General features: G+C 56.7%; 1 protein-coding gene across 1 annotated transcript in view; it reads right to left on the reverse strand.

Annotated features, from left to right (window-relative positions):
- PRCC (papillary renal cell carcinoma (translocation-associated)) overlaps positions 1-457 on the reverse strand; it is a 6,770-nt gene that overhangs the window by 1,221 nt on the left and 5,092 nt on the right. The window contains exons 5-6 of the mRNA XM_018574925.1: positions 289-432; positions 135-200 (exon numbers count right to left, since the gene is read on the reverse strand). Of these exons, the coding sequence (XP_018430427.1) occupies positions 135-200; positions 289-432 (210 nt within the window). The remainder of the gene's footprint in view (positions 1-134; positions 201-288; positions 433-457) is intronic.

Raw genomic sequence — 457 nt, forward strand, 5'->3', positions numbered from 1 at the left:
TACGGGACAGGAGGAAGGGCAGCTGGGTGGTAGAGGGGTACATACTCAGTTACGGGACTGGGGGGGAGGGCAGCTGGGCAATGATCTGGGGTGACGCCCCCACGTACCTGCGCAGGCCGATGTACATAACTCACCTGGTGTATCAGGTAGGTGATCTGGTGCTTCCTCCTCTGCTGCCCGGTGGGTTGCTCTCCTTTTTTCTAGAGAACGAACACAGAACATACGTGAGTACATACGTGACACTATGAACGCGCCGCGCGCTCCCTCCGCTGTCACATTCCGCGTCACCTTGCTGAAGGACTTCATGTTCTTCTCCTCGGTCAGGGACTTGGTCAGCCATTGCTGGTTGCCGCTCAGCTGGTCGTCGCCTTTAATCTCCACAAAGTTGATTTCCTCTCTCCCGCGGTTCCTCTTCCCCTGCAGGCGCTTGAACTGGAACCAATCAGAGGGATTCACA

The sequence above is a fragment of the Nanorana parkeri genome, unplaced genomic scaffold, assembly GCF_000935625.1.
Source record: "Nanorana parkeri isolate BGI_ZX_2015 unplaced genomic scaffold, ASM93562v1 scaffold3376, whole genome shotgun sequence".
Taxonomy (NCBI): domain Eukaryota; kingdom Metazoa; phylum Chordata; class Amphibia; order Anura; family Dicroglossidae; genus Nanorana; species Nanorana parkeri.